Source organism: Rhinatrema bivittatum, chromosome 6 (genome assembly GCF_901001135.1).
Source record: "Rhinatrema bivittatum chromosome 6, aRhiBiv1.1, whole genome shotgun sequence".
Classification (NCBI taxonomy): Eukaryota; Metazoa; Chordata; class Amphibia; order Gymnophiona; family Rhinatrematidae; genus Rhinatrema; species Rhinatrema bivittatum.
The window spans coordinates 1,683,195-1,709,901 of record NC_042620.1 but is presented as its reverse complement, the minus strand read 5'-3'; the positions used below and the strand labels follow the sequence as shown (position 1 = coordinate 1,709,901).

General features: G+C 48.7%; 1 protein-coding gene across 2 annotated transcripts in view; it reads right to left on the bottom strand.

Annotated features, from left to right (window-relative positions):
* The window catches only part of STK11IP (serine/threonine kinase 11 interacting protein), a 272,418-nt gene that overhangs the window by 9,859 nt on the left and 235,852 nt on the right, over positions 1-26,707 (bottom strand). For both annotated transcript variants that reach the window (XM_029604968.1, XM_029604969.1), the window contains exons 23-25: positions 8,583-8,667; positions 2,197-2,285; positions 1,815-2,047 (exon numbers count right to left, since the gene is read on the bottom strand). In XM_029604968.1, coding sequence (XP_029460828.1) covers positions 1,815-2,047; positions 2,197-2,285; positions 8,583-8,667 — 407 coding nt within the window. The remainder of the gene's footprint in view (positions 1-1,814; positions 2,048-2,196; positions 2,286-8,582; positions 8,668-26,707) is intronic.

Here is a 26,707-nt window from a genome sequence, read left to right as displayed (position 1 = left end):
GGACTGCAGCTTTGCACCTCTACCATCTGCTGGAGGTAGAGAAATACTGAGGGACTGCAGGTTTGCACCTCTACCATCTGCTGGAGGTAGAGAAATACTGAGGGACTGCAGGTTTGCACCTCTACCATCTGCTGGAGGTAGAGAAATACTGAGGGACTGCAGGTTTGCACCTCTACCATCTGCTGCAGGTAGAGAAATACTGAGGGACTGCAGGTTTGCACCTCTACCATCTGCTGGAGGTAGAGAAATACTGAGGGACTGCAGGTTTGCACCTCTACCATCTGCTGGAGGTAGAGAAATACTGAGGGACTGCAGGTTTGCACCTCTACCATCTGCTGGAGGTAGAGAAATACTGAGGGACTGCAGGTTTGCACCTCTACCATCTGCTGGAGGTAGAGAAATACTGAGGGACTGCAGGTTTGCACCTCTACCATCTGCTGGAGGTAGAGAAATACTGAGGGACTGCAGGTTTGCACCTCTACCATCTGCTGGAGGTAGAGAAATACTGAGGGACTGCAGGTTTGCACCTCTACCATCTGCTGGAGGTAGAGAAATACTGAGGGACTGCAGCTGGCACTCTCGTATAAGTGGCAGTGCCCAAAGTTTGTCCTCTGCCTCCATCTGCTGGAAGGGATAAATAAAACCTGCTTGTCTGGACTGATCTGGGTATGTTCAGGAATAAACCTCACCCAAAAAAAATAAACTCCTGAAAATGAACCCCCATGCCTCCCAGTCTCTGAAAAACAAACTTTAAACAAGAGAAGTGTGTATGCACAACTCTATTCTGTGGATAACCTGTACATCAGCACTCTTGTTGTCGTTTCTAGTTCTGCCGTTAGTTTTCATTTCTTTTACTGTTTACCTTGTTGTAGGTCACCCTCAGGTAGAATCTCTCAGTATCCCATCTGTAGGGCTACACCCCTCCCCCAAAGACCATCCTGGAAGGAGTCTCATCCAAGCAGGGCACTACTGCCAGCAGCCACGTCACATGATTGCTAAGTCTTCAGGGCTTCCTAATCTGCTCTCGCCAGCCCATAATGTGTCAGGCTTTCGGAAAGTCACAATGAATATGCATGAGGTAAATCTGCATTTATCTCAAGCATAATCACTGTGGATACTCTGAACCTAAATAGCTGGAGGGTCAGCAGAACACCACATGCAGACAGACTTACAGAGCAAGGCCTGTAACCACAGCCACTGCATATACTGGGGCCGATGCAGTACAGTGCGCTGTTGGACGCGGGTTATATAAGCACTAATCCGCCCCTAATGCAATAGGGGGATTAGCGCCTATTTAACGTACGTCCGACGCAGAGTGAATGAGATAGCGCTCATCACATGCCTGGAGCAGGCGTTAATAGCTGAACGCACTGAAAAAAGTACAGAAAAGCAGAAAAAAATGCTTTTCTGTACTTTTTTTTTAAAAATTAAAAAAAAAGAAAAAAATCTCTGCCGGCCGCTTTGAAGACCAACACTGATATCCTCGGCATCGGTTTTCATAACCAGCTGACTGCAGTTTATCGGTGTCAGTGTTCATAACCGGCAGACCGCTGGTAACCATGGGGTCACGTTAGCAAGGAGGCGCTAAGGTCGCGCTAGCCTCCTTGCTAGCATGACCCCTTAATTTGTGTATTGCATAGCACCCCCCTTCCGGGCGCTATGCGTGCGTTAAGAAAGTGGGCGCTGAAAAGTCAGCGCCCACTTTCCGTGTATAATATTGCATCGGCCCCATTCCTAGCACCTCAGGTAGGCGAGGAACCACATTCCCTGCCTGAGCTATCCACATGCAAACTCCTTGCTCTATGAGCAGTTACCTCATCATAAATCCTCAGCTGGACACAGCAGGACATCACTTGGAACAAGTGCACTGAGCTGATACAGCTGATTGGCTGTTTTTGCTTCACTGTGACGCCACTTCCTGGCAAGTCCTCAGTCTCATTGGCATCGTCAGAAGGTATAGATGACGTCATTTTCCATTGGTGATTCTCCTCCAGCAGATATAAGGTTCCCGGAGTGACGAGTAATGAAACAGGAGAGCTTATGTCATCTAGGGGTGCGGAGAGAGAAGGAGAGGCCAAAGAGAGCAATCAAATCAGAGTAAAGATCCACGACTCCCTGTCCTCCTTCTACCCCAGGGTCCTGGGAGTTGTTACCCCCTCTGTAGAAGATGAGGATATGGCAGCACGTGTCCATTACCTTGGAGGATGTATGCCAACATATAGAAGAATGGAGGTCGCTGGCGTTTCCTGAGATCCAAGTCACTAAGCTCTGTGAGCAGCAAGGGCCTGAAAGAGAACACAGAGCACATTCAGACACCTCAGACACAAAAAGATTTGAAAGAGGGCGAATCTGAGGAGAAAGCAAGAGAATTATTCCAAAGCATGCCAATGCAAAGGAAACATTTAAAATAATTATCCTAACACGTAATCCAGTGTTACTGACTGCGGACTATGAAAAGTGCAAAATAGACCTAGTGTCCACTCAGAAGATACAGAAGTGTAGCACGCGATGGATCATCACAGTCTATAAAGATAAATATATCTTAGTCCACAAGTATGAAGGGCCAGGTAAGTGACACCCATAGAAGAAGTGTGAGGAACGCTTCTGAACTCCAAATCCAACTGCAGCAGCAAACATCTACATATCAAACTTCCTCTCCTCAGAAAAAGCAGAGTTGCTTACCTGTAACGGGTGTTCTCCCAGTCCTCACACATGGGTGACATCATCGAATGGAGTCCGGCATGGGAACCTTATGTCAAAGTTTCTAGAACTTTGATTGGCCTCATTGAGCATGCCCGGCATGCATTATACCAGGGTCCACGTGGGGTCCTCTTCAGTCTTATAACACAGCGTTCTAAAAACTTTGACATACGTTTTCTGTGCCGGGCTCCATTTGATGAAGTCTCCCATGTGTGAGGACTGACATCCTGCTTGTCCTCGTAAAATGAAATAATTAGTGAAGAAAAGTTGAAGATGACAAAAAACCCCACTTCCAATTACCCACTACAAGATGCAGCAACCTCCATACAAGAAGGCGTTTGTGAGAATCTACCAGAACAAGAGGGGAAAGAGGCAACAGAAAAAATTATTTTCCAAGAATCAGACCAGCAAAGAAGGAAAAACAATGAGCAAAAGGACATTAATCCAACGAGAAATGGAGAGACTTCAGCAATCACAAGTAGATGAAAACCCGACTCAAGAATGGCCAAGGAGAGGTGAGCTGAGACCTGAAAATGAGAGATTGGTAACTGCAGAAGAGGGCAGAGGACTACGGACAAGATGGTGCACAGCAGCACAGAAAAAACCCGCTACAACAGAGAATTGCAGATTCTGTAGAACAGAACCGAAAACGGTTTCACATCTTGTGGCTGGGTGTGAGGTGCTGATGTCACAGAAAGGCCCAACAAGGTGGCATGGCTCCTCCACTGAAACTGTGTAAACACTAACATCGCTGTACCAGAAAAGCCCTGGGGATCATGACCCTGAGAGAATTTTAGAGAATGAAGAAGTTGTGATCACCTGGGACATTCCCGTTCCAACCGATAAAAATCTTGATGCAAAAAACTGGACCTTCTGGTAAAGGAGAAAAGCACGTCAGTACCTAGCAACGATCCTGTGGATCATAGGGAGAGAGGGAGGATCCTCAAGTATCAAACGAAGCAGAGACCAAGGAAAAATGTGACAGAAAGATACAGAAATAGTTCCAATTGTATTGTGCCTGATTAGAAAGTACTTCTAGGTGCAGCCTGATGTGCTGCCTTTCCATACTACATCCTATGAGCTCTAGGAGGCACCTTTCTTTGGCAGGGTACAAGTAAGAAGACATGAATAGTAAATCTGAGAGACTGAGATCATTTATGAATCACAACATTGAACTATACAATCAAACATAAAACAACCAAACAACTAAACTCATTGTAACATCCAATTGCAGTCCACATGCCCTCTACATCCCCTTTGAAACCACCTTCCTGACTCCCCAGTCGATTCAAAGGTCAGCATAATCCATCCCCTACAACTCAAGGCCACACTAAGCAGTCAAAATTTCAGTCACTTCCAAAATAGTGGGTAATCAATCCTTCATCTGCTGGAGGTACAAAAGGAGACTACTCCACATACTTAACACCACCAATGAAAACATGGACATCCAGAACATATAGTGACTCTTATTGAAAAGACTATAAAGTTCTTGCAGGTACATAACTTACCAATCTGTCAGAAAGCAAGACGCCGTATTGTTCAGGCATTTGAATACCAATGTGAATCTAAGAAGAACATAAGAACATGCCATACTGGGTCAGACCAAGGGTCCATCAAGCCCAGCATCCTGTTTCCAACAGTGGCCAATCCAGGCCATAAGAACCTGGCAAGTACCAAAAAATTAAGTCTATTCCATGTTACCGTTGCTAGTAATAGCAGTGGCTATTTTCTAAGTCAACTCAATTAATAGCAAGTAATGGCCTTCTCCTCCAAGAACTTATCTAATCCTTTTTTAAACACAGCTATACCAACTTCACTAACCACATTCTCTGGCAACAAATTCAAGAGTTTAATTGTGCGTTGAGTGAAAAAGAACTTTCTCAGATTAGTCTTAAATGTGCCACATGCTAACTTCATGGAGTGCCCCCTAGTCTATTATCTAAAAGAGTAAATAACAGATTCTTTTAGCCAGTTTGTAATCCACGAAAGGACATCGCCACCTATTCCCATGACTTTTTACTTTTCCTAGAAGCCTCTCATGAGGAACTTTGTCAAACGCCTTCTGAAAATCCAAGTACACTACATCTACCGGTTCACCTTTATCCACATGTTTATTAACTCCTTCAAAAAGGTGACGCAGATTTGTGAGGCAAGACTTGACCTGGGTAAAGCCATGCTGACTTTGTTCCATCAAACCATGTCTTTCTATATGTTCTGTGATTTTGATGTTTAGAACACTTTCCATTATTTTTCCTGGCACTGAAGTCAGGCTAACCGGTCTGTAGTTTCCCGGATCGCCCATGGTGCCCTTTTTAAATATTGGGGTTACATTAGCTATCCTCCAGTCTTCAGGTACAATGGATGATTTTAATGATAGGTTACACATCATTATAGGTCTGAAATTTCATTTTTGAGTTCCTTCAGAACTCTGGGGTGTATACCATCCGGTCCAGGTGATTGACTACTCTTCAGTTTTCAATCAGGCCTACCACATCTTCTAGGTTCACCGTGATTTGGTTCAGTCCATCTGAATCATTATCCATGAAAACCTTCTCCAGTACGGGTACCTCCCGAACATCCTCTTCAGTAAACACCGAAGCAAAATTGTACGTGTGCATCCAATGCAAAGAGCTTCTGTCTCTCAGAGAACGAGCCTGATCTCTGGAGGCTAGAGTGGCAGACCTGGAGGAGCTGAGGCAGACAGAGAAGTATATAGATGAGACCTTCAAGGACATAGTAGCCAAGTCCCAACTCCAGTCTGACAGCCCTGGTGCTGCCTTGGAGGAGGAAGGTATCATGATTGGAAAGCATCAAACTGGTGCTGCAGGAAATGACCCTGTAGCAAGGACCTGCCCTCCAGGTGGTGCATTGTCTTCTCGCACCGAGAATGCGTCTCCCAGGGCTACTGCCCAGGAGGGAAGGGTTAAGTCGGCCATTATAGTTGGTGAGTCCATTATTAGGAATGTAGATAGCTGGGTGGCTGGTAGGCGTGAGGATCGCCTGGTAACATGCCAACCTGGTGCGAAGGTGGCGACCTCACGCCTCACCTAGATAGGATTTTAGACAGTGCTGGGGAGGAGCCGGCTGTCGTGGTACACGTGGGCAACGACAACTTAGGAAAATGTGGGAGGGAGGTTCTGGAAGGCTGGATGGACCTTGGTCTGACCCAGCAGGGCACTTCTTATGTTCTTATGTACAGGATGCTGGGCTGGATGGACCTTGGTCTGACCCAGCAGGGCACTTCTTATGTTCTTATGTACAGGATGCTGGGCTGGATGGACCTTGGTCTGACCCAGCCTGGCACTTCTTATGTTCTTATGTAAAGGATGCTGGGCTGGATGGACCTTGCTCTGACCCAGCCTGGCACTTCTTATGTTCTTATGTACAGGATGCTGGGCTGGATGGACCTTGGTCTGACCCAGCCTGGCACTTCTTATGTTCTTATGTAGAGGATGCTGGGCTGGATGGACCTTGCTCTGACCCAGCCTGGCACTTCTTATGTTCTTATGTAAAGGATGCTGGGCTGGATGGACCTTGCTCTGACCCAGCCTGGCACTTCTTATGTTCTTATGTACAGGATGCTGGGCTGGATGGACCTTGCTCTGACCCAGCCTGGCACTTCTTATGTTCTTATGTACAGGATGCTGGGCTGGATGGACCTTGCTCTGACCCAGCCTGGCACTTCTTAGGTTCTTGTACAGGATGCTGGGCTCGATGGACCTTGCTCTGACCCAGCCTGGCACTTCTTATGTTCTTATGTACAGGATGCTGGGCTGGATGGACCTTGCTCTAACCCAGCCTGGCACTTCTTATGTTCTTACGTACAGGGTGCTGGACTCGATGGGCCTTGGCCTGAACCAACCTGGCACTTCTTATGTTCTTATGTACAGGATGCTGGACTCGATGGGCCTTGGTCTGAACCAACCTGGCACTTCTTATGTCCTTATGTACAGGATGCGGGGCTGGATGGACCTTGCTCTCACCCAGCCTGGCACTTCTTTTGTTCTTATGTACAGGATGCTGGGCTCGATGGACCTTGCTCTGACCCAGCCTGGCACTTATGTTCTTATGTACAGGATGCTGGGCTGGATGGACCTTGGTCTGACCCAGGAGGGCACTTATGTTCTTTGGAGTCGTTCCGTTTAAACTGTTTTATGTAAGCCTGGGCTTTCTCTTAAGTCCTTTGGCATCTCTGTTTCATGTAAACCGGATTGATTTGTATCCCTACAAGAATTTCGGTACATAAAAATTCTAAATAAATAAATAAATAAGGATGCTGGGCTTGATGGACCTTGCTCTGACCCAGCCTGGCACTTCTTATGTTCTTATGTACAGGATGCTGGGCTCGATGGACCTTGGTCTGACCCTGCCTGGCACTTCTTATGTTCTTATGTACAGGATGCTGGGCTGGATGGACCTTGCTCTGACCCAGCCCGGCACTTCTTATGTTCTTATGTACAGGATGCTGGGCTGGATGGACCTTGGTCTGACCCAGCCTGGCACTTCTTATGTTCTTATGTACAGGATGCTGGGCTCGATGGACCTTGCTCTGACCCAGCCTGGCACTTCTTATGTTCTTATGTACAGGATGCTGGGCTCGATGGACCTTGGTCTGACCCAGCCTGGCACTTCTTATGTTCTTATGTACAGGATGCTGGGCTTGATGGACCTTGCTCTGACCCAGCCTGGCACTTCTTATGTTCTTATGTACAGGATGCTGGGCTCGATGGACCTTGGTCTGACCCAGCCTGGCACTTCTTATGTTCTTATGTACAGGATGCTGGGCTGGATGGACCTTGCTCTGACCCAGCCTGGCACTTCTTATGTTCTTATGTACAGGATGCTGGGCTCGATGGACCTTGGTCTGACCCAGCAGGGCACTTCTTATGCTCTTATGTATAGGATGCTGTCCTAGATGGACCTTGCTCTGACCCAGCAGGGCACGCCTTATGTTCTTATGTACAGGATGCTGGGCTCGATGGACCTTGGTCTGACCCAGCAGGGCACTTCTTATGCTCTTATGTATAGGATGCTGTCCTAGATGGACCTTGCTCTGACCCAGCAGGGCACGCCTTATGTTCTTATGTACAGGATGCTGGGCTCGATGGACCTTCGTCTGACCCAGCAGGGCACTTCTTATGTTCTTATGTACAGGATGCTGGGATCGATGGGCCTTGGTCTGACCCAACCTGGCACTTCTTATGTTCTTATGGACAGGATGCTGGGCTCAATGAACCTTGGTCTGACCCAGCAGGGCACTTCTTATGTTCTTATGTTCAGGATGCTGGGATGGATGGACCTTGGTCTGATCCATTAGGGCACTTATGTTCTTATGTACAGGATGCTGGGATCAATGGATCTTGGTCTAACCCAGCATAGCACTTATGTCCGTATGTAGGAAAGGCTTTGCTTGTTTCTCTGGATGTATTTAATAGGGTGAAGTGGTGATATCTGTTCACTGTTGGAAAACCTTAACATGGGACATAACTTTGCAAACTGGATCACAATAAGCCTAAGGCACTAGTTCTGGTCAATGGACAGAAATCAGAAAAATGTAGTCAAAGATGCCGATTATCCCCCTTGGCTATTTGCATTAGTGACCATGAAATAGCAACGTATGCATATTATACCATCCTCTGTACCTATCCCAGAGGTTTGTCTCCATCACCCTAACAAGGACGCTTTTCTTGAGATACTGCCTTGGGACAAGAGTCAAATGCTAATGAGAAATGGGTAAGCTTATAAATATATGTAACTTATTGTAAGCACAGCCTTCAGAAAGCAGAAGCAACAAAATAAAACCCCCTCTTTGCTCTTGATTGTAATACAGAAATACAAGAATTCCTGAGCTCTCTCTCCCGTGCCATTGGTACTCCACTCACCAGAGTCGGTGCTGGGGGTTCATGCGTTCCTTGGGAAGGACACAGAATGTAGCTCGGTACTGTGGTGGAGACTCATCCATTGTGTCTGCACAGAAGAGAAAAAAATCATCATGATGAGAAGGGAGCGTGGAGTTGAGCATGCACTCTGGGCACTCTTCTATAAACCCCATCTTATGTAGCAGCATGAGGAAAAAGGAGCACAGGCATTGGCTATAAAGTATCACATGACCATGCAGTAAACCACAAGATAAAATCAGCCACACAAGTGAGTGATGCCATCTGAAGGTGCAGACATGGAACAGCTCTCAGAGCTGAGAAAAGTCTAGGAAAGCTTTCTGAGCAAGCTGCCTCTGCGAGAGACCCTTCAGTACAAGAGTTTAGGAATCCAACTCAAAAGAGGTGGCTGATTTATTTTGTTGTCTATGGAGAACCCCCATTACAGGTATGTGTAGGGCCTCATTGGGATCCTTTCTAAAGGAGCATGTCCTAGTAGTTAGGTCAGGACAGCGTAGAAGAATGTATCATCTATAACTCAATACCCTCAATACAGGCTGTTGGATTGGTTTCCTCCTACATGCATAAAGTGACTCCTAGAGTCTCTGTTGATTTTTAGTCTGGCAGAGAGAGGAGTGTTTCTTTTCAGTTCTCTTAGTTTTTCAGAGTAAAAGCCTGAAGCCTTGGCTGAAGAGTCTTAAAAAGTAAAGAGCATACCTAGGATCTTTTGAGTTGTGGTGACCTTGAGATTGCTGTTGATTAGAGGGGAGGTGGGAGGAATAATGCACATCAACTGTCTCTCTCTTCCACCACAACCCTTCACCAATCTACACTTTCTCATCCTCTCCATCCACTCCCACTTTTCCCCCTCCAGAGATGACCACAGCATTCTTCCCCTTCTTCTCTCGATCTTGTGCACCCTCACTCTACCCTCAGCTGAGTGAATTACAGCTTCAGATTCAGTTTCAGCAGTGTCTGCTCCAGGCTCATCCCTCCTTTTCTGTTCCCTGCAGACTTTACTGATGGGGAGTGGCTGGAGCTGAAACAGAGAGGCCCGGAGCTGTCTAGTGTTTGCCCGGAGACCTGGCAATTGATGCAAATTCCCTGAGTCTCTGGATGAAATAAGGAGAGTTCCAAGATATGGTAAAGAGAGTATTTCTCAACTCCTACTCAATGGTTGATGAGACACCTCTATTAATTTTTGCAGTTAAATATGTTAGGAATTATTAGGAAGGGAATGTCAAATAAAACAGAGGATGTCATAATGCCTCTGCATCGCTCCATGGTGAGACCGCACCTTGAATACTGTGTACAATTCTGGTCGCCGTATCTCAAAAAAGATATAGTTGCAATGGAGAAGGTACAGAGAAGGGCAACCAAAATGATAAAGGGGATGGAACATCTCCCCTATGAGGAAAGGCTGAAGAGGTTAGGGCTGTTCAGCTTGGAGAAGAGACGGCTGAGGGGGGATATGATAGAGGTCTTTAAAATCATGAGGGGTCTAGAATGGGTAGATGTGAATCGGTTATTTACTCTTTTGGATAATACAAGGACTAGGGGGCACTCCATGAAGTTAGCAAGTAGCACATTTAAAACAAATTGGAGAAAATTATTTTTCACTCAACGCACAATTAAGTTCTGGAATTCATTGCCAGAGATGTGGTTAAGGCAGCTGGTTTAGCTGGGATTTAAAAAAGGTTTGGATAAGTTACTGGAGAAGTTCATAAACTGCTTTTTGCCGGCATTTATAGCATGGGATCTATTTAATGTTTGGGTATTTACCAAGTACTTGTGACTTGGATTGGCCACTGTTGGAAACAGGATACTGGACTTGATGGACCCTTGGTCTGATCCAGTATGGCATATCTTATGTTCTTACTTTCTAAGTGGATTTTTATTTAGGGATGAAGTTTTATCCAAGAGAGGCATGAGGGGAACAGAAGTAGTTCCCTTGTCCATCTGTTGATGATGGAGGAAGTTGAAGAAAGGATACCCATGCAGTATCCACCAGAAGTAGGGGAGCAAGGAGAAGAAAAAGTAGAACCTATATGCTGTTGAACTACTATAGACACTCATCTGAAATACAGAGGAGAGTCAGGAAGGTACCTAAATGGAGAGGAGAACTTGGAGAATTCAAGATCAACTGTTTGAATCCTAGGTATTTGAATGGGGAATTAAATTGGGAAGAAGAACCCATCTTTCACAGTAACCCAGAGTGATTCATATTCTAGCCAAGACTAAGGAAGAGATCCTAAGGATTGATCAAGGGATCGCAGAATTGATTTACTATTTTCACTTGCTTTATGGAGATTTACTGGAAAACTCTTGTACATATGCCACATTACATTTTTGAACTACTTTGTCAGTAAACATAGAAATGACAGCAGAAAAGGACCAAATGATCCACTCAGTCTGCTCAGCAAGCCTATGCTTATGTCAGTATCTGCTGCACTGTGCAGGTTACACTCCTGCTTATCAGTTTCCCAGACCATAAAAGTCAGGGCCCTCAGATGCTGTTTGAATGCAATTTCCTTTAACCCCTGCCATGGAAGCAGAGAGCAATGCTGGAGTTGCATCAAAAGTATCAGGCTTAGGGATAGATTTAGAAGGTGTGCACACAGACATGGATGCACCGATTTTATAACATGCGCGTACCTACCCCCATCCTGACCTCCCTTCCCCTCCCCCCCCCCCTTTTTTTTTTTTTTTACCTTTTTTTCTTAAGTTACTTCAGGGCCTGACCTGAAGTAACTTGCTCAGGCCAGCAGCCAGGACAGTGATGAATGGCACTGTCCCGGACCGCCCATCCCCGCCACCCGGCCCAGCCCTTATGCATGTATCGTCACTTACGCTTGTGGCTGAGCCCGGCCACGTGCGTAAGTGGCAATTTCTACATCCGTGGCAGATTTTAAAATCCGGCCGTTAGTGAGTAAGAGTAGTAAAAGCCACATCAGCAAGTTATTCCCATGTTATTTATTCCCCAAACCGTAAAAGTGGGGGCCCTGGCAGGTTGCTGTCTTGTTGTGTGTGGAGCTTGTGTACTGGCTCTCATTACAGAAACAGTAATCCCCCTCCACTCCCCAAGAGAGAATCCTAGAGTTCTGAAGCTACAAAGACGGAGTAATTTATGAAGAACACCGAGCTGCGCTGCTACTGAATGACGCCAGGCTGGGAGCTGCACATGCAACTTCGCTTTCTCTGCTGATAAGCAAGATAAATCAGCCCCACAAGGGAGGAATCCTAAGCTCAGGTTTGTTGAAGGGGAAAAAGAACATAATGGCAAAATGCAGACATCCTGGAAGGGTGCTGTGGAAAATGGGCTGCTTCTCCTTTATGAATAAACCATAAAAAGATGGGGTCTATTCAGAGAACTAGGAAGTGAACACATGTTTTAAAACTGATTGACCAAAAGCAGTCTCTGAGATCAGCACCCAGACATTAAAGTCATGTGAAAAAGTGTGGATTGAAGGCAAAGTAGCTGTTGTACATATCTTTCTGAAATAAGACTGAAGATGCAATATTTATTTATTTATTTTTATTTATTTAAAAATTTTTATATACCGACATTCATCCAGGATATCACATCGGTTCACAGTGTAACGCAAACATACGCCATGCATGGCGCTTTACATTGAACAAATAAAACATGTTAACAAGGGACTAAAGGGGTAAGAGAACATGGGATAAATTTATTTATTTATTTATTTTTAGATTTTTATATACCGGTGTTCCTATATGAAATAAAGATCACATCGGTTTACATTGAAACAGAACATGAAAATTGCCAAAAGGCATTACATAGAACAAGGTTATGAAACTTGGAACAGTGTACATAAGTTCAAAATTTAACAATAACGTTGTAACATTGATGACCAAAGATAAAGGAGAAAAAAAAAAAAAAAAGGAAAATTAGTTTCTTACCTGATAATTTTCGTTCCTGTAGTACCAAGGATCAGTCCAGGACACCTGGGTTGTGACTCCGCACCAGTAGATGGAGACAGACTAAAACTTGTGGGCGGAGCCATATATGCCCCTGTGCCAGTCACAGCCCCTCAGTCTTACGGAATGTCAAAGTAGAACACAACCAGAGAAGTGAACAAAACTAGATACCGCTAACTAACGGGGAAGAAACACCCCTTCTGGAACCGGGCTCTCCAACCGAGAGAGCGAACAAGCGAAACAGAGCAAATCAAAAACACAGAGCGGACTCTCCGTTACTTCAGCGCAGCACTGCGGGCGGGATCCTGGACTGATCCTTGGTACTACAGGAACGAAAATTATCAGGTAAGAAACTAATTTTCCTTTCCCTGTACGTACCAGGATCAGTCCAGGACACCTGGGATGTACCAGAGCAACCTACTGAGGGTGGGAAGCAGAGAGTCCCGCTCGGAGAACCCTCTCTCCAAAACCCCCGGAATCGGTAGCCCGGACATCCAGCCGGTAATGCCGGATAAAAGTATGCAACGACTTCCAGGTGGCCGCCCTACAAATCTCTTGAGGCGACACCTGAGAAGCTTCCGCCCAGGACGCTGCTTGAGATCGAGTCGAGTGAGCCCGCAGCCCCACAGGAAGAGGTTTTCCCCTCACCAAGTACGCTGAACCAATGGCCTCCTTGAGCCAACGAGCGATCGTTGTGCGGGACGCTGCAGCTCCTTTCTTTGGACCAGAGAAGAGGACAAACAGATGATCTGTGACCCGAAACGGATTAGTGACCTCCAGATATCGGAGAAGGGATCTCCGCACGTCAAGCTTCCGTAACTCCCTCTCTTCTGTAACAGAGGAGCCTCCGCACGCAAAAGCGGGCAACTCCACCGATTGATTCACATGAAACGACGAGACCACTTTCGGAAGAAAGGAAGGAACCGTCCGTAAGGAAACCCCCGAATCGGAGATACGCAAGAAAGGTTCCCTACAAGACAGGGCCTGTAACTCGGAAACCCGCCGTGCCGAGGCAATCGCCACCAAGAATGCCGTCTTTAAAGTGAGATCCTTAAGAGTTGCGCGTTTCAAGGGCTCAAACGGCGCCGTGCATAGAGCGGAAAGAACCCAATTGAGGTTCCAAGCCGGACAAGGAAGACGTAACGGGGGGCGAAGGTGCTTAGCACCCCGAAGGAAACGAGCAATATCCGGGTGAAGCGCCAGAGACTTACCTCGCAAACCCCAAGCGCCGCCACTTGGACCCGTAGGGAACTGCACGCCAGACCTTTGGCCAGACCCGCCTGGAGGAACGCCAGAACATCAGAGACGGAAGCCGAAGTGGGGACCACCCCGCGCTGCACGCACCAGTCCTCAAAGACTACCCAGACACGGGCATAAGCCAAAGACGTCGACTGCTTCCTGGAACGCAGCAGCGTGGCCACCACCGCATCTGAATAACCTTTTCTCTTCAGACGATTCCTCTCAAAAGCCATGCCGCGAGACAGAAGTGATCCGGATCCTCCAAACAGACGGGGCCCTGATGGAGTAGGGCCGCCATTCCCTGGAACCGAAGGGGTGCCGCTACTGCCAGTTGTATGAGGTCTGCGAACCACGGCCGGCGAGGCCACTCCGGTGCCACCAAGATCACGTTGGCCGGATGCAACTCTATGCGCCGTAGAATCTTGCCGATCATCGGCCACGGGGGGAAACACGTAAAGCAGCACATCCGTAGGCCAGGGAAGCACCAACGCATCGACGCCTTCTGCCCCCCGCTCTCGACGTCGACTGTAAAATCGCGGGGCCTTCGCGTTGTGCCACGTGGCCATCAGATCCATGTGGGGCACCCCCCACGTTTCGCAAATGAGAAGAAATGCTTCGTCCCCAGCTCCCACTCTCCGGGATCCAGACGATGACGGCTGAGATAGTCCGCCTGCACGTTGTCGACTCCCGCTATGTGAGACGCTGCGAGGTTGCTGAGATGTAGCTCCGACCAGGCCATCAAGCGCTGAGCTTCTTCTGCCACCTGGGGGCTCCGTGTCCCCCCCTGCCGGTTGATGTATGCCACGGTGGTCGCATTGTCCGACAACACTCGGACTGCCTTTCCCCGCGGCAATGGTAGAAAAGCCTGCAGAGCCAGACGGACCGCCCTGGTCTCTAGGCGATTGATAGACCACTGGGCTTGCGACACTGACCACAGGCCTTGAACTGAGCTCCCTAGGCAGACCGCTCCCCAACCGGAGAGGCTGGCATCCGTGGTCACCACTGTCCAACTGGGCACCAGGAGAGAGACTCCGGCGGAAAGGTGACTTGGATCCAGCCACCACCGCAGGCTGGACCTCGCGTGTCCCAGTAGAGGAAGCGGTAAATGGAAGTCCTCCGAGACCGGCTTCCAACGGGAAAGCAAGGATGACTGTAAGGGTCGCAGATGAGCGAACGCCCAGGGAACCAGCGCCAGCGTGGAAGCCATAGACCCCAGGACCGTAAGGTAGTCGCAGACCCGCGGCTGGCGAAGAGACAACAAGCGGTGCACCTGAGTTAGCAGTTTGCCCCTCCTTTCGAGCGACAGAAACACCTTGCCCTGCTTCGTGTCGAAAAGAGCTCCCAGATATTCCAAGGACTGCGTGGGTGTCAGATGACTCTTGCTGAAGTTGACCACCCATCCCAGGGACTGCAACAGATGGAGGACCCTGGCCACCGCCATCCGACACTGATCCTCGGACTTCGCCCGAATCAACCAATCGTCCAGATAAGGATGGACCAGAAGACCTTCTCGGCGCAGTTGCGCCGCCACCACGACCATCACCTTCGTGAATGTACGAGGGGCCGTTGCGAGCCCAAACGGGAGCGCCCGAAACTGGTAATGCCGGCCCAGAATGCAGAATCTGAGGAAGCGTTGGAACGACGGCTGAATGCCTATGTGAAGATACGCCTCCGTGAGGTCCAGGGAGGCCAGGAACTCGCCTGGCCGGACCGCGGCGATGACTGACCGGATCGTCTCCATTTTGAAGCGAGGAACGCGAAGGCATCGGTTCACCCCTTTGAGATCCAGAATTGGTCGGAACGTGCCGTCCTTCTTTGGTACGATGAAGTAAATGGAGTAACGGCCTTCGCCGTGCTGGCCGACCGGAACGGGGGAGATGGCTCCCAAGTCCTCTAGGCGGCGGATGGTGTCTAGCACCGCCGCCTTCTTCTCGGGAGCCTTGCAGGGTGACACAAGGAACTTGTCCACTGGAGTGCGAGCAAAATCTAACGCGTAGCCGTGTCTTATCACGGTGAGGACCCACTGGTCCGACGTTATTCCGGCCCATCTCTCGTAGAACGACAGCAACCGCGCCCCGACGTTGGGAACGGCGTGCTGAGGCTGCGGCGGGAGAAGGGCCGACCTCCTTTCATTGTGAAGATTTGGGCGCCATGATGGCCAGGGCACCCCTGGTCTACCATAGCGCCTCCCACGAAAGGACTGCTGGTGAAAAGACTGCTGCTGCTGCCGCCACTGTGGGGTACGAGAGGAGGAAGACCTGTACGATTGCCCCGACGACCTTTGAGGGCGCGCCTTCCTGGGCCCACGAAAACGGGACCTGGATGCAAAGGAAGACCGCGACCTGGATCTATCTTCAGGCAACCTGAAAGCCCTATTTTCCCCCAGGGAAGCCATTAAATCATCTAATTCCTTGCCAAACAGTAACTTACCCTTGAAAGGCAGCGCCCCGAGGTGAGCCTTAGAAGAGCCATCCGCCGCCCAGTTGCGGAGCCACAGGAGGCGGCGCGCCGAGACAGCCGCCACCAGGGATCTAGACGAAGTGCGCAGTAGATCGTGGAGTGCATCTGCACCATATGCTATTGCCGCTTCCAACTTATCCGCTTGTGCTGCCTCCTCTGCCGAAAGATCCGCATTGGCTTGGAGGACTTGAGCCCAGCGCAAGCCAGCTCTCAAAGCGAAATTCGTACACATGGCGGCCCGAATTCCTAGCGCTGAAACCTCAAAAATCTTCTTGAGCTGTACTTCCAGCTTCCTGTCCTGAAGATCCCGAAGGGCTGTCGCTCCCGTAACTGGAATAGTAGATCTCTTGGTTACCGCCGAAACCGCTGAATCCACCTTGGGGAACTTGAGAAGGTCCAGCGCATCCTCCGGGAGAGGGTAAAGCTTGTCCATGGCCTTGCTGACCTTCAAACCTAACTCCGGAGTGTCCCATTCCCGGAACATGATGTCCGTCGAAGAAAAATGGAACGGAAAAGCCACTGCCGGACCCGTGAGGCCCAACAGGACCGGATCCATGTTCGCTTCTTGCCGAACCACCGCCGGAGGAGGGGGGTCTATTCCCAGTTCCTGGAGAATGGCTGGAATTAGAGGTGGCAATTCTTCCCTACGGAATAGTCGTACCACCTTGGGATCGTCGCCCTCCGCTGCCTGTGACGCCTTTCCTGCTGCAGCTGGAGCGGATCCGTCCCCTGCCACGTCATCGGTCCCTTTTTGTGGCTCTTCAGAGGCATCAGTGTCTGCCCCCGTGGAGGAATCCAGGTCCGCCTCCTGTGGGACGCCACGCGGAGGACGTTTCCCCCTGGAAGCACTCGGGGCCCCACTGTTGGACTTCTTCAGCGGCGGAGCCCTGCGGGACTCCCTCCGGCCGCGCTTGCCCTTACTTTTCCTGCATTTCAGGACTTTGCGCAGCAAAAGCGCAAAGTCCTCTGAAAAAGAGCTGGAACCCGAATCAGCCTCCGCTGGGCTCCCCGGGGACCCCGGGTCCCCCGAGGGACCCCCCCCGGCCGGGTTCCGCTGAGGAGACAGCGCCGGAGGCAAGGCCGCAGGCCCTGCCGCTTCCCGCGCCATTTCGCGGCCCGTGGCTAAAATGGCCGCCACTCCCGCGCTGAGCGGGAACAAATCCTGGGGCTTCTCCAACGCTCCCCCCCCGCTCGGCGGTGGTCGCGCGCGCCGCACACGAGCCCCCCGAGACGTCCCGGACGACCCTTCATCGCCCGGGATGCAGGAAGCGCAAAGACCGTCGCGAGAGAGACGCGCGCGCGCCGAGCCGCAGGCTCGGCAAGCGGAGCCACGAGGCATGCCGGCGAAAACGGCGCAAAGAGGGCCGCAACAGAAATCAAATTGAAGAAAACAAAGTCGCGCGAACGGCCTCCCCCCTGTCAGCGGCGCCCCCCCCCGAGAGCGGCGACGCAAGGAGCAGCTTCCCCCCTGTCAGCGGCGCCCCCCCCGAGAGCGGCGACACAAGGAACAGAGAGCCGGAAAAAAACAGACAAACTTTTTTTTTTTTTTTTTTTTTACAAAAAACAAGGCCTGTCGCTGTCCGCGGTCCTGGAGCCCTAGTCCAGCAGGGGTGAGTGAACCGGGCTCCCCGGTGTCACCCCTGACACTGCTAAATGGCAAACCGGGTCCTCGACCCTAGCAGTGGCCTCAACCGGGGGGGGGTAGTCCCCTCAGGACCTCTCAACCCCCCTGGGAGGCAGGGCAAACGGACGTCAGTGACAATTTGGCAAAAAATTCCAATTACAACACCAAAAGCCTAACCTGGCCTAACCCAAAGGAAAGAAAAACCAACCCTGACGGAGTACCAGAATCAGGGCAGGGAGGAGCTGTGACCGGACCTGCACCATCTACTGGAGACAGAGTAAGACTGAGGGGCTGTGACTGGCACAGGGGCATATATGGCTCCGCCCACAAGTTTTAGTCTGTCTCCATCTACTGGTGCGGAGTCACAACCCAGGTGTCCTGGACTGATCCTGGTACGTACAGGGAAAAAGACTTAAACAATTAAGTTGACAGGTCTTATTGAGCATAAAAATTATAATGTATAAGTGAGAAAGTCTCAAGTGTCCTGCAGCAAGAGATTAGATACCGAAGTAGGTAGTGGTATGGAAAATGGGGGTTTGTGAAGAAGATATGTTCTTGCTGGTTGGAGGGGAAAAAATGATGATCATGGTCCTGGAAAAGCTTGGCTAAAGAGCCAGGTTTTAAGTTTTTTTTTGAATGAAGAGTGGCAGAACTCAAGCCGAATGTCTGGTGGGAGCGCATTCCATTGAATGGGGCCTGCTGTAGATATGGCACGTTTATGATGCGAGGATTTTGTTGAAGGTACATAGATTCATACATACATAAATTGCATTAAATATTAAACAAGAATTGCAATTATATACATATGTACAATGTTGAGAGACTGAGAGAAAAGGGATTTAGGAATACTAGGGGGGGAGGGGGGAGTGGAGAGCAGAAGGGGGAGAAAAGGGGAGTAGGGGGCGGAAAGAAGAAGGATGGGGCAAAAGCGGGGTACCGAAAGGGGGGCCGTGGAAAGGAAGAGAGGAGAGGAAGAGAGGAGATTAGGTGTATGCTTTGGCAAATAGCCAGGTCTTAAGCTTCCGCTTGAAGGATTTCAGGCATTGCTGCTTTTGCTCTTACTTGAGTTGTTACTGGTCCTGGAGGACCTCATCCAGATTTCATATAGCAATTTGACAATGTACTTTTTGAACAGGCTCTATCTAGTGCACAGGATCTTTAATGACATTCTGTAAAGGACGACATGGTCTCTACTTATAAAACTGTAGACGACATGCCTAGAAAATCACTTTCACAACCCATGCAATCATGATGAAATAGGGCATCAACAGTGACTGAAGGAGACGAAGCGACCTCCTATTGGCAAATGTGCTGGAATACAGAACTGTCTGATGATGCGGTCCAGAGAGAAAAAAAAACGGTTTGACTGTGTAGATGTCTGGAGTTTCTGAGGTCTCTGATCCCTCTGACAAGGCTTCAGCATCTACTGCTGTCTTGGTCTTCAGTACTGTGGATAACATTTCCTGTAATGGTGAAATTGTTTCTTATTCTACACACAGGGTGTTTTTTGGAGGCTCGCAGTTGATCCCAAGATATAAAGACTAGATTGGAAGAGTCATGTACTGGTCTTTGGCGTTTCTTTCACCTTCACCCCAGATGAATTTTCATCTCTGCAGGGTGTACCAGTGGGTATTTCATCAACATCTCCATGAAGGTTTGAGGCACACTAGATGCCATTCCTTTTTTACAGTCGAGGAGGTCCTTGCAGAGGTGTTGAGGGCATCATATACAGATCTAATTTCATGTTTTCCACATTATTCTGAATATTTGCCATGAAGTTTTTAAAAGCAGACAGCATAGAGAATGTGAACCTTTGGAGTTTGTGAGCAAGAATGCATATACTGCACCATATACAAATGACACACAACTATTCAAGATGCATGCATCATGCTCTGAAACATTTTCTTCCCTATAAGATCTAAGGTTCCTGTTCATACCCCAGATCAGTCCAGACAAGTGGGTTTTGCATCCCTACCAGCAGATGGAGTCAGAGTTGGTGGTGAAGACAAAAATGGTGAAAGATTTCAAAGGGGCATGGGATAAACACTGTGGATCCCTAAAGACTAGAGGAAGCAAATGAAGAAAAAGGTACATGGGGGTAAACTTGCTGGTGTGGCGGTTACTACCCTTAACTAACGAGCCTTATACATGTGATGTAACTACAACATTGCTCTCTGCTTCAATGGCAACACATAAAGGGGAATTGGACTCAGGCAGAAACCAACAAGGATCCTGACTTTAACGGTTTGGGAAAATAAGTATGGGGGATAACTTGCAAGCCAGTTGCCATCCCCTGAGGATACCTTTATAGGGGAGACAGGTGTGGCACAGCTGGTGCTACCCTAAGCTTGCTGGGCAGACTGGATGGACCATTTGGTCCTTTCCTGCCGGCATTTCTATGTTTCTATGGAAAAAAAACTTTTCTGAAACTGCTACATAAGCTAGAGTACCACCTGCAGCCCCTCAGTATTTCTCTGACTCCAGCAGATGGTAGAGGTGAAAATCCTGCAGTCTGGAGAATTAGATTAAAAAAAAAAGAAAAGAAAAGAGAAGAGACAGAACATGATTCTCGTGTGGGCTCCCTGAGCTTTGTGTGCCATCCCTCAGGTGGAGCAGGGTGAGCAGGGAGTTGTTATCCCTGGGTTAGCTCAGCCTGAAGTCAATGAGGGGTCTGAAAGCCGGAGGTTCTGGCTTCCTTCATCCCCTGGAGGTCAACAAGGGACTGAAAGCCGGTGGTTCTGGCTCCCTCCGTCCCCTGGAGGTCAACGAGGGACTGAAAGCCGGTGGTTCTGGCTGCTTCCTTCCCCTTGGACTGCTCCCACTGGCCCTCCGGCATATGAATCACCATCACCTTTTTTCTGGAGGATATTTTCGCAGGCCTGTCTTCTTGGAAAAGAAAGACAAGAGGCAGTGTGCCTGCAGACGCTGAGACAGCCGTGGGAGGAGGAGGAGAGCGAGCAGTCAAGGCCCACTGGCACCTGGGTCGGGGGGGGGGGGGGGCTTCACCTGTTGGCAGGCAGTTTCCCATCGAGCATGAGGCACATCTGGCTCAGATGAGCGCAAAGTGCGCATGATGGCGGCGGTCGTGGAACACGGTAAATGTTGCAAGGCAGATGGGGAGAAGAGTACATGCCTAAGTGGAGCACGCGATGTGGCATGTGTGCACATAATGGTGGAGGCAACGGGAGGCAGCAAGGGCTGCAAGGCCTGTGGAGAGAGGTGTACGGGCCCAAATTATGCTTCAGAAGCAGCAGCTTGAGGGGCGTCCGCTGAGGCAGCACGGATAAAACTGTGACCTGATCGGCTGAAGCAGGCGAGAGAGAGCGGCTGATAAACGCAGAACAGTGGCCATTTTTCCATCGTGTTGCAATCAACAGGCAGAATTGGGGAAAGGGAGGGATTTCCCAGCCCCTTTATTGCCGGTCGAGTATGATTTCCCTGCGGACCCAGAAAGGCAACGAAGAGGTTGGAGAGCTGATGAGGGAAGATTCCAGCGGGTTTGGCAGCAATTTCCTTGGATTTTGTCTTCTTAAGGTACAAACCATATTTAGCCAAAAAGGGGAGCAGCCGGCAAGTATGCTCCTCCACTGGGGCCCCAGCGACCAGCTAAGGTGGTCGGGCGAGACTCTTGGGGAGGATCGAGTGCTTTTTTCTGTCTGTTAGACCTTCAAGGTCATCAGAGCGGTGACGCTAATGACACGGATCCCTTAGAGGGGTTCGGAGGTCAAGATGATAGCCCTGCAGGGAGCCCCTCGGGGGCAGCCAAAGTTAAGATGGTTCTGGAAGGATGAGCTGCGGCCTTTGATCCCACAGGTGCTGGAACAATTGGGAGATGAAATTTCTCAGCTGGGGTCTGACCATGAAGGGGGGGACGACTCCATCAGGGAAGGCCTGCGGAGATCGCCAAATCTTTCCCATTCCACAGAACAGTAAAGAAATTGGTTTCCCGTGAGTGGGATACTCCGCAAGCAGGAATAAAGGTGCGGAGAGCTATAGCTAAGCTCTATCCCCTGCTGCAGGCTGATATTTTGGTCTGCGAGGATACTAAGAAAACCACCTAGGCAGGGCATTTGGCCACGCTGGAGGTTGCTCAGGATTGGAAGCTGCCGATCCACCCAAAAAGGATGTTCAAGGTTTTGACCTTGGGCATGTGGGACTGGCTGCACTGGCTGCAGAGCTTGCAGGCAAAAGGACAGGTTTCCTTGGCCTCCATCAGGCAAGTGGCATGTCTGGAGGCAGCTGTAGCTTGTGTGGCGTATGCGCTCTATGATCTGTTTCGGTCATCAGCCGGGATTATGGTGTCAGCGATATTAGCTAGACGCTTTCTTTGGTTATGCAATTTGTCAATGGATGCCTGGTCCAAGTCCCAGCTCTGTGATCTCCTCTTTTAGGGGAGGTTACTGTGTAGCTAGGATCTGGAGCAACTAGTAAACCTTTTGGGGGAGTCCAAAGGGCTAAAGTTTCCTAAAGATAAGCTGAAGAGAGGGTATTGCTCCAACAGAGGGGCTTTCTCATCTCAGAAAGCAGTAGCGGAGGACCGGAAGGCTCATCTGCATACTGCTCCCAGCATCCCCCGGGAGAGGAATCCAGAGGTCACCGCAAGCGATCTAGGATTGACTTCCACAGCCCCAGCTTCCAGAGGCCCGGCACGTGCCAAATCTCAAACCCTTCCATTAACTGAGTGAAGATTAATTTAACGGTGGTTAAAGAGGATTGGTAAGTATAGTTTTCAGAAATTTTTGGGCTTAAAAAAGTTTGGTGAAAGGTGAAATTAAGGGATATATTCTTTAGTTTGTGTGTGTCTGAGGTAATAAGCAAGCCAGAGATAGTTAGTTCTAGTATCTGTCTTTCCCACCCACTCAACTCTTGATTTTTAGGCAAGAGACACTTTCTCATTAAAAATCAATCAGGGTCTTATCTAAATCATACTATTTTACCAGTCCTTATTGAAAGTTTAATCATCCCCTTGTAGGACACTAGCTGATTAATTAGTAAATTCACCTGTAAATTTAAAGTAGTCTCATTCCAACTCCCTTAGTATCCTAAACTTAACTAGGAACTCAATAAAACTAAATGAAGGCAGCAGTCCAGCAGCAAGAGGGGGGTTTCCAGTCTTTTGCATTGCGTGTCACATGTAATGCAAATTACATGTGACACGCAATGTCACATGTAATGTTTAAAGAGCCAGGTTACATGCAATACATGTAATGCATGTAACCTGGCTCTTTAAACTAGCATACCCCAACTGACTGACTACTCCCAAAGATATATAACTGATCCCTTACGCCCTACCTGACTGACACACCTTTTTCGAACTTAACTACCCCAGACCCCCCCCCTCTCATCCTCGCCTCCTCCTACATCCCTGTTCCCCCGCCTCCCACCCTCCCCCCACCCTCACCTCCTCCCACTTCATCCCTGCTGATATCCCTCTCCCAAGCGTTCACCGCTTATATCCTTTCTATCATGTTGATGGTTAAAAACTTCTTTCTTCTCTCATTTAAAAGAGTTAATATTTAGTCACCTTTCTTTAGTTGACTTAGATTACTTCCTGTTTGCTTGACATTAAACAATTGTAAAGCTTGTTGCTATGTTATGTTACAATGTGAACCGGGGTGATGTTTTTAACGTGCCCCGGTATATAAAAAATCTTTAAATAAAATAAATAAAAAATAAATGTATGATTTTTTACCTGCCGGTGAGAGATTGTAAGTGTGCACTCGGTGCAAAGAGCTCCTGGCTCTCAGGGAACGAGTCCGATCTCTGGAGGCTAGAGTAGCAGACTTGGAGGAGCTGAGGCAGACAGAGAGGTAAATTGATGAGACCTTCAGGCACATAGTAGCCAAGTCCCAAATCCATCTGGCAGCCCCAGTGCTGCCTTGGATCAGAAAGGTCTCCCAGTAGGAGAACATCACCCTGGTGTAGCAGGAAGTGATCCTGTAGCAAGGACCTGCTCTCCAGGTGATGTATTGTCCTCTCGCACTGAGGACAAGGCTCCCAGGGCTACTGCCCAGGAGGGAAGGGTTAGGCCGGCCAACATAGTAGGTGATTCGATTATTAGAAATGTAGATAGCAGGGTGGCTGGTGGACGTGAGGATCGCCTGGTAACTTGCCTGCCTGGTGCAAAGGTGGCAGACCTCACGCATCACTTAGATAGGATTATAGACAGTGCTGGGGAGGAGCCGGCTGTCATGGTACATGTGGGCACCAACAACATAGGAAAATGTGGGAGAGAGGTTCTGGAAGCCAAATTTAGGATTTTTAGATAGGAAGCTGAAATCCAGAACCTCCAGGGTGGCATTCTCTGAAATGCTTCCCGTTCCACGTGCAGGTCCCCAGAGGCAGGCAGAGCTCCAGAATTTCAATGCGTGGATGAGACGATGGTGCAGGGAAGAGGGATTCAGTTTTGAAAGGAACTGGGGAAACGTTTGGGGAAAGGGGAGACTTTTTGATGTTCAAAAACACAGACTTTGATGAAATGGGGAAGTACCTGGAGGAAGAACTAAAAGGCTGGGAAAACGAGAGAGATGTGGATCAACAGTGGACCAATCTAAAAGGAGCAATCACCAAGGCAACTAATCTATATGTTAGAAAAGTAAAGAAAAGCAAAAGAAAAATGAAACCTATCTGGTTCTCAAAGGAGGTGGCTGACAAAATAAAGGCTAAAAGAACAGCGTTCAAGAAATATAAAAGATCCCAAAAGGAGGAACACAAAGAAGAATATCTGGTAGAACTGAGGGAGACGAAGAAATTAATCAAGATGGCAAAAAGTCAAGCGGAAGAGAGGATTGCCAAAGAGGTAAAGAGTGGTAACAAAACATTTTTCAGATACATCAGTGAAAAGAGAAAAGTTCAAAGTGGTATAGTGAAATTGAAAGGTGGAAAGGATCAATGTGTGGAGAGAGACGAAGAAATGGCAGAAATATTAAATGAATACTTCAGTTCTGTGTTCACTAAAGAGGACCCTGGAGAAGGACAGACACTAGTTAACAAGAAACTGGAGGGGAATGGAGTAGATGTAACTCCATTCACAGTAGAAAATGTATGGGAAGAGCTGGTGAAACTGAAAGTGGACAAAGCCATGGGGCCTGATGAAGTTCATCCCAGAATACTGAGGGAGCTCAGAGATGTGCTGGCGGGTCCGCTGTGTGACCTATTCAATAGATCCCTAGAAACGGGAGTGGTGCCGAATGATTGGAGGAGAGCGGTGGTGGTCCCGCTTCACAAGAGTGGGAACAGAGAAGAGGCTGGTAACTACAGACCGGTTAGCCTCACTTCAGTGGTGGGAAAAGTAATGGAGTCACTGTTGAAAGAGAGAATAGTGAACTATCTACAGTCGGGAGAATTGCTGGACCAGAGGCAGCATGGATTCACCATTGGAAGATCCTGTCAGACAAATCTGATTGACTTTTTTGACTGGGTAACCAAGGAATTGGATCGAGGAAGAGCACTCGATGTCATCTACTTGGATTTCAGCAAAGCTTTTGACACTGTCCCGCACAGGAGACTGGTGAATAAAATGAAAAGCTTAGGAGTGAGTGCCGAGGTGGTGGCCTGGATTGCAAACTGGTTGACGGACAGAAAACAATGTGTGATGGTAAATGGAACTCTCTCTGAAGAGAGAGCGGTTTTAAGCGGTGTACCGCAGGGATCGGTGTTGGGACCGGTCCTTTTCAATATCTTTGTGAGCGACATTGCGGAAGGGATAGAAGGTAAGGTATGTCTTTTTGCGGATGACACTAAGATCTGCAACAGAGTGGACTCGCCGGAAGGAGTGGAGAGAATGAGACGGGATTTAAGGAAGATGGAAGAGTGGTCGAAGACATGGCAGCTGACATTCAATGCCAAGAAGTGCAAAGTCATGCATATGGGGAATGGAAATCCGAATGAACTGTATTCGATGGGGGGAGAAAGGCTGATGTGCACGGAGCAGGAGAGAGACCTTGGGGTAATGGTGTCTAATGATCTGAAGTCAGCGAAACAATGTGACAAGGCGATAGCTAAAGCCAGAAGAATGCTGGGCTGCATAGAGAGAGGAATATCGAGTAAGAAAAGGGAAGTGATTATCCCCTTGTACAGGTCCTTGGTGAGACCTCACCTGGAGTATTGTGTTCAGTTCTGGAGACCGTATCTCCGAAGAGACAGAGACAAGATGGAGGCGGTCCAGAGAAGGGTGACCAAAAAGGTGGAAGGTCTTCATCAAATGACTTATGAGGAGAGATTGAAGAATCTAAATATGTACACCCTGGAGGAAAGGAGGAGCAGAGGTGATATGATACAGACTTTCAGATACTTGAAAGGTTTTAATGATCCAAAGACAACGACAAACCTTTTCCATAGGAAAAAAATCAGCAGAACCAGGGGTCACGATTTGAAGCTCCAGGGAGGAAGATTCAGAACCAATGTCAGGAAGTATTTCTTCACGGAGAGGGTGGTGGATGCCTGGAATGCCCTTCCGGAGGAAGTGGTGAAGACCAGAACTGTGAAGGACTTCAAAGGGGCGTGGGATAAACACTGTGGATCCATAAAATCAAGAGGCCGTCAATAAAGAGTGGGTGGCTAGCCAGAATGACGGCTACTGCCTGGAGACAATACCCTTATTCAATAAACATACACATGGTTACTGTGACTCCAACATCGCTCTAAGCTACAACAGCAAGAGGAAATGTGGAAAAAAGGATTTGCACTCACAAAGTGGGGAGTAGCTGGCTTGTTACGGCGGTTACTACCCCAAACCAAATAAGCCTGATACTTCACTTTCAATGCATATCCAGCATAGCTCTCTGCTTCAACGGCAGGGGAGAAGAAAAACTGATACTTCACGCATATCCAGCATAGCTCCCTGCTTCAACGGCAGGGGAGAAGAAAA